Source organism: Andrographis paniculata, unplaced genomic scaffold, assembly GCF_009805555.1.
Source record: "Andrographis paniculata isolate CXL003 unplaced genomic scaffold, ASM980555v1 Contig86END, whole genome shotgun sequence".
Classification (NCBI taxonomy): Eukaryota; Viridiplantae; Streptophyta; class Magnoliopsida; order Lamiales; family Acanthaceae; genus Andrographis; species Andrographis paniculata.
Genome location: NW_026137624.1, coordinates 4,627,500 through 4,642,278, shown reverse-complemented (window position 1 = coordinate 4,642,278; position 14,779 = coordinate 4,627,500). Strand labels below are relative to the sequence as shown.

Sequence of the window (14,779 nt, the reverse complement as noted above, 5' to 3'; positions counted from 1 at the left end):
AATAGTCTCATTTTCATAAATAATCATATTACTATAAAACTACCTTTACTTTTTTCATTATTATTACACAATTGCCACTATTTTTTACACCAATACACTCACTAGGGCAAAAATATTTTTTACCCGTACTTTTTATCAACTACTAATATAATATCAATATTTCTTAAATTTTGTGTCTAACACAACCCAAATCATAGTTTTGGAACGGAGGAAGTATCAATAGTATCAATTATTATTGAAGTAGCACGTAAATAAAATCATTATAAACAAATAAGATAATATACATAGGACTATTGTTCCCATGCTGATAAGGTATTAATCAGTACAATGCTAATAATACATAAGAAAAAAAAAAAAAAAAAAACCTAACGACTCATAAAGTATAAATACAACATATAAATAGATATTATATAACAATTAAATTCAACAAATAAATAACGTATATAAAAAAATATATATATCTTTAAAATATACATTTAAGAATCAACACAATGCATATTATATTCATTCAGCGTATTTGCTATCAAATTATATTTTATGCGCTCTACGACATAATATAATACATAATATAATATATGTTTAGGGGCTCCTGTTTGCAAATATATAATTAATGGCTATAATTTTTTAAAAGTTCGAGTTTTTACATGAGACGGTCCTTCTGCATCCGATATGGTATCAGAGCCTAGGCTAAGTCTCGACTTTGAATTAATTATATTTTAATATAATATTAATACATCATCTTCTATGTCATGTTAATGTCATTTTGTGCGAATTATTGATTGTATTACGTCCATATTTATAGAATTTATTTATCTAAAAAATTTATAAAAAGCCTCACATTTGCAAGAAATTCATAACCCTCCCCCCCCCCCCTCACACACACATATATATGTATATATACTATTTTTAATTTGAAATATATTATTAATTGGTTGGCTAACTAATTATTTCCTACAAAAATTAAATTAATATTGTTGAATAAAAGTAAAACATTAATTGTTAATTTGACTAATTTAAGCTATATTTATTTTGCTTCTTTTTTATTTTTTTTTTCTTCTTCTTCTCGGTTCCCTTTTTCAATACAGTTTAGTTATTTTAGAATATAGTCATTTTTATTCAATATATAACTATTAATCCACATTAAAAAAAAAAAAAAAAAAAGATTAATAAAAACAAAATTCTACAAAACACAAGCAAGAACATCCTTTTTTAATCCTTGTGGTTTTAAATAAAATAATGTTTTGGAATTAGTTTATTTTGAGATCTTACATTTATTAATTTTATAATTTATTTTTTCTGTAACACATAATGTTCACTATTTAAAAAATAAAATAAAATAAAAATAAAAAAATAAGGAAAAAAATTATTTTTGGTCCCAATATAACCAAAATTCATCAATTTTGGTCATAATATACAAATCTTATCAATTTTAATCTCAATATAACCAAAACTCATCAATTTTTAGTTTCAATATAAAATTTTTATCAATTTTAGTCCTAATATAACCAAAACTCATCATTTTTTTGTCTCAATATAATCAAACTTTATCTTTTTTTTGTCTCAATATAATTAAAACTTATCTTTTTTTGTCCCACATCGTCAACAAATCGACGAAAAATGTTGACGTGAAAAGAAATCAAATCTTATATTTATATTTGAAGAAATTGCACAATTTTGCAATATTTTTCGTCCGTTTGTTGATGGTGGAACCAAAAAAGATAATACTTGATTATATTGAGACAAAAAATGATAAGTTTTGGTTATATTGTGACTAAAATTGATAAAAAAAAAATTATATTATGACAAAAAATGATGAGTTTTAATTATATTTGGACAAAAATTGATAAAATTTTTATATTTAGACCAAAATTGATGAATTTTAATTATATTGGAACTAAAATAATTTTTTTTTCCAAAAAATAATCAGAAGTAAACAGTTCTCACATTTATTTTTCTAAGTATTTATTAGGAATAGTAAAATGTTCACCATATTTTTCTTACATTTAATATTTAATTCTATTTGTATAGTTGGAAACGTTAGGTGTGATGTGTTTATATACGTTTTAAGAATAGTACGAGACTTTGAATTGATTGAAAAATAAAAGAATTAATATAAAATAAATATTTGATATAAATTAGATAAATATTAAATATGACCTTTTGAATAAAAATAAATTATTAATATAATGTTTAGAGTAATTATAAAAATTAAATTTAATATTTTTTCTAGAAAAACTTAAATAATGTAAAAATACTTTTAACATAGCTTAGTTATTTCGGCACTTTATATATTATTTCAATAAAATTCATATATGATTATAATCAATTTTGGGCTGGTCTAATTTTATTTTTTAATTTACTTTTTGAAAAAATCTAAAATAATTTCATAAAATTTTAAATATAAGAATTAAATACATTACCTAATTATATTTGTGTGTGTGTGTTTTTTTTTTTTCTTATATATTTATTTGTTAATGTAGATATAAAACTAATAATTTTAAATATATTTATTTTTTTAAAAAATAGGATCCTGCACGGTTTGACCTTAGTGGGCTTAGGCAAGGTCCAATTCATGGCGTGTCAGGCCGAGAACAGGCTAAAATTTTTTTACACTATTTTTTTTTTTTTTTTTTTTTTTATTCAAATACAATTTTTAGCACCGAGTTCGAATTGAATTTTCAAGATTTACCTATTTTTGCCGACTCTAGTGGTAATGTGACGAATTTGTAATAAATTTTGTAAACACGTTGAATTTGTTTGATTTTGATTTGAATTTGAAAGTAAACTGAATAATATTGATTTGTATTTTAAACATAAATCAAACACACTTCAGGGTGTATTTGTTTGGGAGTTTGGATTTTAAGTTGGGATTTGAATAGTAAAATTTTTGAATTTGAATAGTTGTATGATGTGATATAAATAGGTGTTGATGTGATGTTTTAAATGTAAAATTGATTTTTAGTATAATATAAAAAATAAAAAATAGGTATTTGATTTGATATTTTTGAAGGAAAAAAATAGGATAAATAGTGTATTTGGGGATCATTTCCAAAACAAACACACCTTTAATAATCCACTCTACATTAATGATGTAGCTTGGGCTAGCCAACTTTATTATTTTAAATCTCATATGCTACGTATTTTGAGAGAATTTTAGTATTACTTAAAGTAAAGTATTGTTTATTAATTTTTAAATAAAAAGTATTTGTTTTATAAGAAAATAATTAAAGTAGACTAAAATATTGCTAAGAAATTTATATATATATAATTTGTTTGTTTGGAAATTTAAATTATAAATTTAATTTTTTAGAATAATAAAATTTTAAAATTGAATAATTATATGATGTAATAATATATATAAAAAAATTTTAAAAAAAAATCTCAAACAAGTAGATAGAAGAAAATCTTTTAAGAGTATATTATTTTTAATTAAAAAATTATTACTATTTATCAGTTTCAAATACATAAATTAATATTTCTAACATGTAGTTTTTGTAGATTGTTATTTTATAAATTTTTTAAAATACGACAATTTGACGTATTGCGCGGTCAATCAAATATTTCACCTACTCCATGATCACAATTTAATGTAATATAGGGAAAGTGATCGTCTTAACAGGGATTGTGTGATTCACTCTTTCGTGTTCTAATATAGTAAATAAATGAGGAAATTTCTTTTATTATCTAATTAAAATAAAATAACAAAGCAATTAAATTAAGGGGAACTGATTATCAAGGGAATGTCTGGCGCCCAAGGGATGATGCAGTTATGACACTTGTGTTCTATCATTAATTCAATAAAATTAATTCTTATTAAAGTATAATAAATTAGTTATAGTTATCAAGAAGCTCTGACAACCAATTTTTCCTACAGTGTCTAGGTAATTAAGGTACGATCGTTAACTACCCCTAATTAAGCAAATAAACCTGGGTGCGCCTATAAGAATATTGCCTAACCGCATTGTAATATTCGAAACAATTACTACCTAGGAGGAGCAATTAGATTTGATTGTCTAACCCCGGGAAGGAACTATTCAACCCGGTTATCACCTATTCAAGTGTGAATACAATTACGGATATCCTACCTGAATTGACTTTAGATTATCAGACTAATTTAAATATTGGTACCAAAATATTCAATCAATCTAACAATCATAAACCCTATTATCAGAATTAGACAAATATTGATAATAAAAAAGAACTTTTATAAAGAAAATCAAGAATATCCAAAACAAAAGAACCAAAATATTGTCACCCCTAAAACCAGAAAAGTATCTACTCCATAATCAAATAACAAATAATAAAAGAAAATGACGAAGTCATAGTGGGAGGGAGAAATCTTCTCTGTCAATTTGCTCCGATCTATGAATCCGTCAGTCTCCTGCTGCGGTTCTGCCCTAGCCGTTTTCTCTTGTCAAATAGGCGTGTCTTTTTCTTCTTATTTGATTTTTGCCTAATTATTTTGTAGATGGGCTTTTGGGCCTTTAATTAATTTTATTTCATTTTTCTGCCAATTATGTCAAATTTAATATTTGTCCTCTGCACACAGCAAATAAACAATTCGCATATAAATTAGGTAGAATCCAATCAAAATCACCCAAATATCGCATATGATATGAATATAAAATGCATGCGATTTCTAATTATCACAACTCAACTAATAAAATAATTCAATAATAACTAGATCCTATTTTTATTTTTATTTTTATTTTTATTTTTATTTTTTTCCGAAAAATAGCCTCCATGTCATCAACCTCCGATTCCACCGCTATAATGTAATAATAATCTACGCGCTGTATGCTACCATTTGATTTCCGCACACGAAATATGTTCGTACAAAAACCTATATCACATCAATTATAGGCACATGATTTCAATTAGAGCTCGCAAAAACTAATTCGACACAGCAATCGGTACGAACCGACACAAGATAATTAAGTTTTGATCAAGAAATTAAGTTATGGGTTAACACGAAACCGATACGATAATAAACGAGTTGGGCTAAGGTTGATGCTCTCAACATGACAATCCGATTTTTATATATTAGTATAAATTTATTACATATGTAAAATAGTTTTAATTTAATAATTAGTCAGTATATTAATTTAATTATAAATAATCCAACTTAATTCAGTAAACACGTTATACTAAAACCGATAAAAACTAACATAATACGAGAACCCGATAAGAAATAGGAGTAATTGGATTTGGATCAAATATTTTGATCAAATTATATATGCGGATCAACACGAATTCAATACGATTAAAAATAGATCAATACGAATCCGATACGATATTAAACAAATCGTGTTAGAATTTAGTGATTTTACTCATTTAAAGTATTCAATCTAACACGAATTCGACATAAATCGACCATTTCGAGGTCTAATTTCAGCTCTTGAACTCTGGGGGACTGATCGTAAATTTATTATTACCGATCTGACGTCATTTTTTTCGATTTTCTTTGACACAGTAGGAATGGGTAAAGGAAAAAAAAATAGAAAATAAATAAAAGTAAATCTATAATCTATAATTAAAGATAATTTTAATATGATTATATAAAAAGTACTCTCTCATTTTTTAACATATTTTTTTTCTTTTGGTTTGTTCTACAATAAAATACTCAAATTACTCAAATTTATTGTTAATAATTGTCCTACCTATTTAATATTTTTTTTGTCCCTATCTGTCGTTTCTTTTTTTGAAATATAATTATACACTTTAATTACATATTAAAATTCATAATTTATATTTTTTTATATTTTAATTAAACTATAGTTATCTTAATCTTAATTTATAATTATTTATATTAAAACATAATTATTTTTCACTGATACACTTCTTAATTACTTACTAATTATACAATACCTAAAGCTAGGACAATTTAACAGGGATGAAATGAGTATTAAATTTATTCTTACAACTTACAATGTATTACAAAATATCATTATCTTTGTATCACAGTACTAATAAAATTATTTTATCATTTTTAAAATTTTTTTTATTATATATTAATATTAAAAAATTTAAATAAAAAACAAATACTTATTAAAAAAGACAGTAAATATATTTTTCACATTTTAAAAAATAAAAAATTGGAAGCAAGGGGCGCAGCAGCAGCAGCAATAATAATAATAATAATAATAATAATAATAATGATCGATTATACTTCCATATAATTTGTCCCTATTTTTTATTTTTGTCCGTCCCACATAACTTATTTTTTCTATTTTTGGAATATAATTATGTACTTTAATCGCATTTTAAATTTTAAATTTTATAATTTTCTTAATTTTAATTAAACTATTTACTTATCTTAATCTTAATCTATAATTATTTTTACTAAATAATAATTATTTTTACAAATATACTTCTTAATTACTTACTAATTATATTTTACCTAATTTTTCGTATCTACAGTAATACACCCATATTACATGGGACGGATGGAGTATAAACATGTATATATACAGGTATTATACGCTATTGACACCCGGTCCTTGTTTATAAGTCATCACAAGAAAATTATAAAATAATAATAAATGCATGAATTGTTAAATAAAATTATTATGGAAAATCTAAGCTGCCATTTGGAAAATTAATCACAAGAAGACATACATGACTTATCTACGAAGCTACAAAATATTTATTATTAGATATGAAAGTATTGATCTGATTTTTTAACGAATAATATCAAATATTTAAAAATAAAATTTAATTCGTCTGCGAAATAATAACTTGAAATTTATGTTTGTATTTTTTTTTTTTTTTTATTTGATAGATCAAATGATGTATATTAATACCAAAGTAAGAATATTATTTGAATTCATAATTTTACACTCACAAATTTACTCCATATCGTTAAATTACTCCCTCTGTCCAGTTAGAAAGTATACATATTTCTATTTTGGGACGTCCAATTACAAAGTAACCATTTCATAAATACTTCATTTTTTCCATAAATACCCCTATTTTACATCACATCATTACTTTTATATAAAAAAGTAAGGGCAAAAATGTCATTTTACTACTTTTACCTACCCACTATAATTAAAATACTATTATTATTTAATCTCCGCGCCAAAAGTTTGTATACTTTTAGCTTGGACGGAGGGAGTATTTTTTACAGAACATTCCAATCATCTCTTTTTTTTTTTGTTTTTTTTTTGATCGGAAATCGATCTTTAGTTTTATATTCCTCCGTCTCTTAACAATCTATCTATTTTTTTATTTTAGTCCGTCCCATAACAAAGTATTTATTTGTAATTGTACTGTCTTTCTAACATTACAAATACCCTTCCAATTTACAATATATTACACAAATGTTATTACATTTATATCATACAATATTAATAGGGTTCATTTAATCTATTTACCTTTATTTCTACTTTATCTCAATATAATACTAATATAAATATGAGACGGACAAAGTATAACGTAGAGAGAGTAGAAATTACTTATTGGTAAAATAAAAAATAATTTATTTTTTTTGCATTTTTAATTTTTGTGAGGGGGCATTCTATATGTTATATATATATATATATATTATGTGAGTATATATATTATGTTTACTAGTAATATTAATCGAAAAATATGTATATATTTTTTTATAATAATAATTATTATATCTTAATTACAATTTATTTATTGTGCATGTTATCATCAACATTTTGCATTTAATTTTCCTAATTGAATGATTATGAATAGTTGTGAATGTCTCACATTGCAATTCAAAGTCAAAAAAAACACATAAAAGCAAGAAAAAGGTCGAAAAAGATATTTGTGGAATCGACAAACAGACACATAAATATGAAATATTATTTGTATTTCACATCCTTTTCTATTATTTTTAATTAGATTGAAAATTCTAATATTTGAACAATTTTTATTTATATATATATATATTCATATTTCAAATGCAATATATCTAATATTTTATATAAAAAAATTTAAAATTTAAAACTATCAAAATTATACTACTGTGTAAAAAATTGTATCGAAAAATTAGCAATGAATTTGAAATGGAAAAAGTATGAAATATCATTACAAGGCGTCTTATCATGTTGGACCAGCACTCCCCGACCTCACTTAATAGTTGCTGGTCCAATTAAGCCACGTGCATTTTCACGCAATACGACGCCGTTTCAAACCGTCTGTTTCTTATTTATGTTTGGAGGGCTTGAATTCTAGATTTTAATTTTAAATAGTAAAGTTTTAAATTTAATTGGTCAGTTAGTGACATAAATACATATTTGTATGATATTTTAAATATAAATATAATTTTTACTGTATTATAAAAAATAAAATATAAATAATCATTTATTTAAAAAAAGATGATAAGATGCATAGAGTAAGATTTTGGAAACGTTTCAATTCAAAGTATTTCCTATATTTTAGAACTGTTAAACGAACCGAACCGTTCGTGGCTCGGTTCGGCTCGGTTAAAGCTCGTTCGCGAACGTTAACGAGCCAAGCCGAACAACATAAACAGGCTCGTTTGATTAACGAACGAGCCCAAGCTTTGTTCGCGAACGTTCGTTTAAATAATATATTTATTATAAATATTATATATACATATAAAATCATAATTTATAAATAAATAAAATATTAATTTAAAATATATAAATACAATAATTTTAAATTTTCTTTATAATTTATATATAAATTTAAAAAAATAAGACAAACGAGCTCGAACAAACTCGAACGAGTTTAAACAAGTCTAAACGAGTCGAACACGAACACGAGCTCAAACAACAAAAATTCTTAACGAACCGAGCTCGAAAGCTTAACGAACGAGCCCGAGCCTTATTCGCGAACGTTAACGAACACTTAAAATTTGGCTCGGCTCGGCTCGGCTCGGACCGTCAACAGTTCTACCTATTTTACTAAAGTAATAGTATATTAATATCAAAATATTTTTACTTTTAGTTAAATTGCATAAATACTAATACAATTATTTTTACGTGGGAACTAACAATCGTTACCGAAGTGCATAATCAAAATATTTTTACTTTTAGTTAAATTGCATAAATACTAATACAATTATTTTTACATGGGAACTAACAATCGTTACCGAAGTGCATACTGGATAAATCTCCGACTGAATCTAATACCCAACAAATCAAATTCAACAAAGAAGTCACACTAGGCGAATTATGTGTGAGTGTGGCAGGACCTGAGGCCAACCATATTAAATAACACTACACTCCTTTTCCTCCAACTTGGCAAAGGACAACTTAGAGGGGCCTAAAAAAAGCGCACAGTCGCTCTCTGAATCTCTCGTGAAAGTGATCAAACACGGCCGTGTCTAGTGAAACACGGCCGTATTTCCATTCACAACACTCTGGAGTATACACGACCAGATACTAGGTGTACGGTCGTGTTCATTTAGCTCATGAACTAGCCCATTTATAAAAAAACACAATCATATTTGTTGCAACTCGATTTTGCCCGCGGCGACAATCTCGAATGCGGCACAGACGAGCACACCAGCGGCATTAGTTCGCCTCTAGGCGGCCGGGATTGGAAATCGATTTTCAGATGTCGAAATTGATGTAACTCCCGGAGGAGGAAATTTTAATCCGTACAGTCCACAGGTAAAGCCAATATAATTACCAAAAACAATCAAACAAACAACAATAATCATGTAAAAAGCACAGAGCCAAAACAAACCTCAATTTGTAGATACAATTAATTTCTTTCACAGTTCAGTTCTTGTGCTGCATTCTCCCGCTTTCGGCGCCGGCAAAAGGATCGATCACAACATTTATGACAGTAGGTTTCCGAGCAGAAAACGCCTCGGCGAGAGCAGATTTCAGCTCGTCTGGAGTCGCTGCAAGATACCCTTTTCCTCCAAAAGCTTCCAGAAGGATGTGGTAAGCAGCGCCGGGAACAAAAGACGTTGGCGCAGGATCGTCCTTGTACGGCCCCGAGATTTCCTCCGGGTTTCTACGATCTCCGCCGTATACTCCGCCATTGTTGAACACTATTACGACCACGGGTAATTGGTAGCGCACCAGTGTCTACACAAAGCTCTGTTTCGGTTAATCATATACACAATACAAAGAAACAAATCGTATAGCTATGCGTAGCATTCCCAATATATATATGCCAAGACGACGTAAAATGTAGGTAACTTCTGAGAACTAAATTCCAAAACATGTAATAGATGAATCGAATTCAAATTCAAATTCATATATTTATTTATGGATCCGAACAGGCTAGCTCGACTAAGCTCCTATACAATTTTATTGATGTCTTAAGACTTCATCTAACTAAATGGATCGATTCTATTCCACTAGGACACATCCTTCCCTAAAATCAATTACTTCGTTCGTCCGTCTCTAAAGTTTACATTTACCTTTCACGTCGTTGTATTTGATATTAAAAAACCCTTATATTTGACATAGTAGAAATAAATATAAAAAGACTAAACTAACCTTATTAGTATTGTATGATATAAAGGTAATAGCATTTGCGTAATATATATTGTAAATTAAAAGGATATTTGTAATGTTAGAGTAGACAAGAAATTGTGTTATTTTTAATAAATACAAAATTTGTACAAATTATATTTGATTTGAATTTAAAGTGGGTCATATTCTCTAAATGAGTCATTTGATCCTCCTTCCAGGTCGATTTATTTTCCAACTTAATTTTCGATGGCTTCTTTGATCCGAAGAGGTTTGGTCTTCGGTTTGACTTTGCCGGCTTTTGGAGAGTTTTGGTCTCCGTGCAGGCGATTTGATCGTCGGGTTTGGATTTGATATCTTTTTTAGACGATTCAAGGCTTTGATCTTTGATTTGACTTTGCCGCCTTTTGGAGAGCTTTGGTCTCCGTGTTGGCGATATGATTGTTGGCTCTGGATTTGATGTCTTCTTTAGACGATTCGAGACTTTGATATTTGCTTTGGTTTTGCCGCTTTTAGAGGACTTTGGTCTCCGCGTAGGTGATTTGATCATCGGCTTTGGATTTGTTGTTTTCTTTAGACGATCCGAGGTTTTGATCTTTGCTTTAGCTTTGCCGCTTTTGGAGGGTTTTGATGTCTCCGCGTAGGCGATTTGATCATCGACTTTGGATTTGTTGTCTTCTTTAGACGATCCTAGGCTTTGATCTTTGCTTTGGCTTTACCGCTTTTGGAGGACTTTGGTCTCCATGTGGGCGATTTGATCATAGCTTTGGATTTGATGTCTTATCTGCAGCTTTGCTCTTTGAGGAGGTGGATTTGGTGCTCCATAACGTTTTTGGCAGCGTGTCCCTTTGACTTTTGGATTGAAGAGGACCGAGTTGTTGCTTTGGTGATAACGCGATGAACATCTCGAAACTTTGAGATGAACTTTGGATGCTCTTCCTTGCTTTGATGGACTCTTCAATGGCTTTTGGAGCTTTGATCCTTGAAGAGGTGGATTTGGTGTTCCATAACACTTTTGGCGGCGTATCCCTTTGACTTTTGGATCGAAGTTGATGCTTTGTTGAAGAACGTGATGAACATCTTAAAGCTTTGAGAGAAACTTTGGAGACCTTCCTTGGCTTTGACGAATTCTTCAACGACTTTGGGAGCTTTAATCCTTCCTCCGGCTTGAGCATACGACGAAGAACGTTAACTTCATCGATTCGTCGACCAATATTGGATCATTTGTCCAAATCAGTGACTTTCAACGATGAACGGTTCGAAGGACACAAAGAACATGAAGAACAATACACAGAGAGAGTCTAGAGACTTATCCCTTTGCTTGAATTTTCGATGTAACTTCGGTGTATCAAATGAACTGGCCATGGCTCCTATTTATAGAAGAGGGGTGTCCTCGACTTCCTTTTTTAATGGTGCCACATGGCGCATTTTGATTGGCTAATAGGAAGATTTTATAACCTTTCATTTTCCATCGGATGCTCTTTTCCATTCTTGACGGATTTGATTGTGCACCGTCAAAATCTTTATATCATTTAATATATATACTTCATTTATTGACAAGATTAATTATTTTGCTGTCAAATTTATTATGGCTCTATTTATGCACATAATATTTGTACGATATCTTCCATTTTAGGCAGATTTTTGCATTAATGGTTGATATTTATTGTACAAAATTAACATATATGCATAATTAAATACCATATATTTATTTTATTGGAATTTTATTTTCTTCCAAAATACATGATATTTAATTGATTTTAGACATATATTTTTAGTGTCTACTGTTAGGTAGATAGTAGAGTTACTAAGAAAGAAAATACATACTTGAAACGGACTAAAATAGAAAAATAGATAGTTTGTTAAGGAACGGAGGGAGTAGTATTATAAGACGATAGAAGTGTTTTTGTCATTTTTCTCTTAATTTGTACTACGTTTTGATATAATAATTAATATTAAAAAATCAAACATGCAAAAAGTAAATGTGGCTATTAGAGCCGGACGGACGGAGGGGGTATAAGTTATAACACTACCTCTTCTAATAGTTCTATCGCAATTCTCACCAATCGTCATCAACATTTCTAATAACTAAGTATATCATCACAAGCAACGACTCCAACAAACCACGGTATAAAAGCTAATTATCAAAATCACCAAGACTATTTTAAAAGAAGGCGATAATATATTACGATCCTTATATTTCATTTTGTAGCAAAGAAACTAATGTACCTCAACTTCCATGGCACTGAATCCAAACCCCGAGTCCCCTTCCACAGCCACCACCAATCGATCAGGCGATGCCACAGCAGCAGCAATACAGTATCCAAGGCCAACCCCCATTGTCCCCCAAGTTCCCGCATCCAACCTAGTCCGCGGCTCCATTTGCACAAGAACAGCTCGCCCGAGATCCATGGTATTAGCCCCTTCGGAAACCAGTATGGGAGCAGGACTACCCAACCCCAAAATTGCATCCCTTATAATCTTCATCGGCGTAAGAAAATTAAACGGCACCACTTCCTTCGCCAACTGCGCCTCCATATTTGCCAGATTTTCATTACTCTTCCCCCTTAGCGCCTCCACCCACGGATGTGTCTTCCCCAAGCAAAATGGATCATCTTTGATCTCCTTGTGCAGCATCCCCACGACTTCTTTAGCATCCCCGACTATCCCCAAACATGGCTTCCTCAATTCAATCTCCTCTTCGGATATGTCGACGAGGATGAACTTCACCTCTTTCGACCACTTTGGTGGCTCCCCAAAATGCAATAGCCAATTCAGCCTGGCTCCAACCACCAATGCTACATCACATTTCCCAATTGCTAGAGATCTTGCAGCTGTGGCTGCGAGTTCATGGCTGTCGGGAAGCAGCCCTTTCCCCATGGGAGTAGGCAGGAATGGAATTCCAGTGCTTTCGATTAATTTTGTGAGCTCATTTTCTGCTCTGGAATAAGCTGCTCCCTTTCCAAACACTATCAGAGGTCTCTGGGAAGTTTTCAGTAATTCTACAGCCTTTTGGATCGTGGTGGAATTGGAAACCCTAGGATTTTGAATCAATTGATTTTTCCGATAACTTAGGGCTTCGGCGATCAATTGCTCCGCCTCGGACTCATCGATGGTTTGATGGAGGACATCGGAGGGGAGGTCGAGATAGGTCCCTCCGGGACGGCCGGAAGCTGCCGAATCGATGACGCTGAAGACGGATTTGGGGATTTTGGTTATGTCCGTCGCTTTGGCGGAGAATTTGGCGAAGGGCTTAGCGGCGGCGATTTGATCGAGCTCCTGAAAGTCGCCGCGGCCGGTGAAACTCTGGTCGGAGGAACCGGAGATCATGACCATAGGCCAAGCGTTTGCGGCGGCGTTGGATAGGCCGGCGAGGCCGTGGACGCAGCCGGGGCCGGAGACGGTGAGGAGAACCCCTGGGCGGCGCGTGAGGTAGCCGTACGCCGAGGCGGCGTACCCGGCCGACTGCTCGTTGTGGAAGGCGATGAATCGGACGCCTAGCGCCACCGCCTTGTTAGCGAGTGACGTCACGGGGATTCCCACCACACCGAACATCCTATCTACGCCCGCGCGTGATAGGCACATTGCGACTAGCGCGTTGCCGTCGATTTTTGAGGGGTTTTCGATCGCCATTGATAGGGTTTTGGGATTAATCGATCGAGCAGAACGGCTGATCGCGGGGACAATCCGATGATCCTATCGAATTCCCGAAACACAGCAATTGCGATTGTGACTTATGAGAAGAAATTAAAACCGCGTGAACTGATCTGACGGTAAGAATTACTTGTACTTGTGGGAGATAATACCTGCAGTTAGTACGTGCAGTTCCTAACTTTCGGAGCGCCGAGGCGAAATAAAAGTTCGAGGTCTTAAATATATATATATATATCTATATAATATTTTTTTAACTATAATTTTATTATAGTTAAAAAAATATTATTTTAATTTAATTTTAAAAATTGTGTAAGATTCTTTTATATTTTAATAAAACGCTTTATAAAACTTAATTTACAAAAAAATATAAATAAAAAGTTATTTTTTCATTATTAAATCATGATCTTGTACCAATATATCAAATAATATTTATATATAAATAATTTTTATATAATATAAATAAATAATAAACCTTAATTTAGATTAGGCCTAAGCGAACGTCCTTTTTGTCCAGGGCCAAGGATGGCCTGAGTTAGTACCTGAAGAAGACGACGACGCCGCAACCCTTAGCGGAGTTGGCTTCTACTTTCATTGTTATATCAGTTTCAAACCATTTTTGTTGTAAGATATGGATACCGATGTCAAATCGGACGGGTTAGGGCAGTCTAAAAAATTTAGTTCGGGACGGGTTGTTAATTTTGAATTTTAGATCT

The 14,779-nt window shown here is 30.7% G+C and overlaps 1 protein-coding gene across 1 annotated transcript; it reads right to left on the bottom strand.

The window, feature by feature from the left end:
- Positions 1 to 9,533: 9,533 nt before the first annotated feature.
- Positions 9,534 to 14,262, bottom strand: LOC127242133 (2-hydroxyacyl-CoA lyase). The gene is made up of 2 exons (XM_051261535.1): positions 12,642 to 14,262; positions 9,534 to 10,022 (listed from the first exon to the last, which is right to left on the bottom strand). The coding sequence occupies exons 1-2, from the start codon at positions 14,043 to 14,045 to the stop codon at positions 9,708 to 9,710; spliced, it is 1,719 nt and encodes a 572-aa protein (XP_051117492.1). The 5' UTR covers positions 14,046 to 14,262; the 3' UTR covers positions 9,534 to 9,707.
- Between the last annotated feature and the right edge of the window lie 517 nt (positions 14,263 to 14,779).